General features: G+C 34.0%; 1 protein-coding gene across 1 annotated transcript in view; it reads right to left on the bottom strand.

Moving 5' to 3' along the window:
* ARAP2 (ArfGAP with RhoGAP domain, ankyrin repeat and PH domain 2) overlaps positions 1-2,464 on the bottom strand; it is a 123,694-nt gene that overhangs the window by 68,800 nt on the left and 52,430 nt on the right. The window contains exons 9-12 of the mRNA XM_009321394.1: positions 2,348-2,464; positions 1,639-1,838; positions 835-920; positions 1-143 (exon numbers count right to left, since the gene is read on the bottom strand). The exon at positions 1-143 is cut by the window's left edge and continues 46 nt beyond it. Coding sequence (XP_009319669.1) covers positions 1-143; positions 835-920; positions 1,639-1,838; positions 2,348-2,464 — 546 coding nt within the window. The remainder of the gene's footprint in view (positions 144-834; positions 921-1,638; positions 1,839-2,347) is intronic.

Below are 2,464 nucleotides of genomic sequence, written 5' to 3'. Positions count from 1 at the left end.
TTCTTGAATTTTACCTCTTTATATTTTTGTGTAATGAATGCTATCCTTTTTTCTGCAGGGGCATCCATATGCAGCTCTTCATCTGGAGGAAGATTTCCTGCCCAAAAACTGTTTGCCCTCTTATTTCCAATGATGATAAAAAGCTGGATGAGATGCAAGAAAAAAACAAGCAAAATAGTATAAAGGATATGAAGCTAGCCTCTAAATAGTTTTCAGCTGCTAAAAGTTGAAAAAGAAAGTTATTCAAGAAAGGAAAATTGCCTGCAGGAGATGAAATGAAAGCCTCTCTCAGTCACTGCCTGTATCATCTATAAATGAATAATAAAGTCTGTAGTCATCATTTACCATCAACAGCAACTAAGCTTTACAAGGCTAACCAGTTATAATATTTCAATACATATTAGAAAATACCAGTAAAAGGCCAGAGAAGTCTAGTATGTGTTTTAAAGAAAACACTGATAACTCAACCCTCTCTATGAGCACCACTTTTTAACACTCTAGGCAACTAAACTGGTAGTGAGAAGTTTCCTTTCTTTTCCCCTTCCCAATATTGGCCATCATGATTGCTCTCCAAAAGGATTTTCTTTCTTTTTCTCCCAAAAAACTAGATGCTTGGAGAAATACTAAGAGAAATTGTACAGATGGTTATCAAATTAAATGAGTATTTTGAATGACACAAAGGTAAATTATTCCCAGAAACACTGAGTTTACTCTAACAGCAGCATGTTATTTAGCAGCTGTATGTTCAGCCTTCTTGTGAGTAAAGCAATAAATAACTCCTATTCATACAGTAGTTTTCAAGATGGAACAAAGAGTTAGAATATCACAACATACCTCAATAAGTTCATTGCTCCAAATGCTGGCATCCATTTTTAGACTCCGGACCTTTGAATCTCTTGGTCCTAAAGATCTGTGCTGTCCTGAAAATCCAAGAGTATTTTTACTTAACAAAAGCACTCAAACTGGGTTTCTCTTCTGCTGATGTCACAAAAATATTTAATGAAGACAGATTTATTCTAATTGCTATTTTTAAAAAAGGCTTGGTTTGACATTTGAATATAAAATAAAAGCACCAAAATAAAAAAAGTGGATTGCATTTGATAGTAATGCATAAACAGAGCTGGCTATCTGATGTAGAATACTATTGGGAGGGTTGTGTTGAAAGAAAGACTAGTTATAAACTATTTTCCTGAATCTACTGCTTAAGCATATATTTAAATATAAAAACATGATAGAACTAGATTTTTAGTAGTATCTGAAAAAGCTATCGCTATTGGCAGTAAAATATGCCCTGATGTAATAGAATAATTGTTATCCTTTGGCATCCAGCCTTGCAAAAACCAGCCATTTCCCATGAAGTGCTAGCATGTCTTAATTTCCACTAACTGTGAAGGATTATTCATCTGAGGGAAACCAATCACCTTACAGACCTGTCATTTATGCATGGAAGTGCTTTAGAATAAGGATGACGTTGGTATTAAACAAACAAACAAAAAAAAAAGGTATGTTCACTTTTTGTTTGTCAAAACGTTCACAAGGATGGCACTGTAAAAATAAAAAAGCCAATTCAAGGACATACACAGATATGCAAATATGACATTTTGTAGAACCCACAGAGCTTGTCATTAATTACTCTACCTGCGCACTTCTTACAAATGACAACACAGAGATTGATGGATGCCCAGTCAGGACTGGGAGCTTTACAGTCAGCACAGCTCCTGTTGGACTCATTGAACCAAATCTTCTCAGCTACTTCATAATCAGACAGAGTTTCTGCTATCGATTGATGCAGTGCTTCAATCCAGTCTTGTTTCTCTCTTTCCGACTCTGCTGTAAAGCTGAAACAATTGACTTTTCTGTGTTATTGATCTCTATTTTAAAGCCCAATTAAACATAGCCTGTAGTCTCTCTTATTTATTTATTTTATTACATTTACACTCGAAATCACCATCAAAAAAAATCTTCCTCTACACATATATAAAACCTAAGATGGAATGATTATTTTGTATTTTTAGTCAACGAAAACTCCCTCTGTTTTTGTGTTCAGTTTTCAATAAAACCATTACTAGCATGAGCTACATAGCTTTTGTAACGTTCAAGTTAAGTTCCTGAGTTACTTTCAATCTTTTTATGTTACCACATACCGAACTGAAAGCCTGAACTTTAACAAAAGCATAGAATGACCTAGGGAAACACAGACACTTTCTTTTTTAAAAAATACTGAGCATTCTTAATAAAAACATTACCTTTGTGTCCAAACTAGATTAGTCACTGTAGTATGAAGCAAGTATTTCTTCAGTGCATTAGTTATTTGCATATTTTGTAATGTAAATATTAAAGTTCTCACCTAAAGCTTTTATAAGGAGTAATTATTTCAAAAGATTGCTTTGCAGTCCGATCCACTTGTTTTACATTTGCCACATTCATAGGGATTAAAGTGATACCAAATCCTGTCTTAAAATCC

This window comes from Pygoscelis adeliae, unplaced genomic scaffold (genome assembly GCF_000699105.1).
Source record: "Pygoscelis adeliae isolate BGI_AS28 unplaced genomic scaffold, ASM69910v1 Scaffold133, whole genome shotgun sequence".
NCBI classification, from domain to species: Eukaryota; Metazoa; Chordata; class Aves; order Sphenisciformes; family Spheniscidae; genus Pygoscelis; species Pygoscelis adeliae.
Note: the sequence above shows the minus strand (reverse complement) of the source record. Positions and strands in the feature narration are given on the sequence as shown.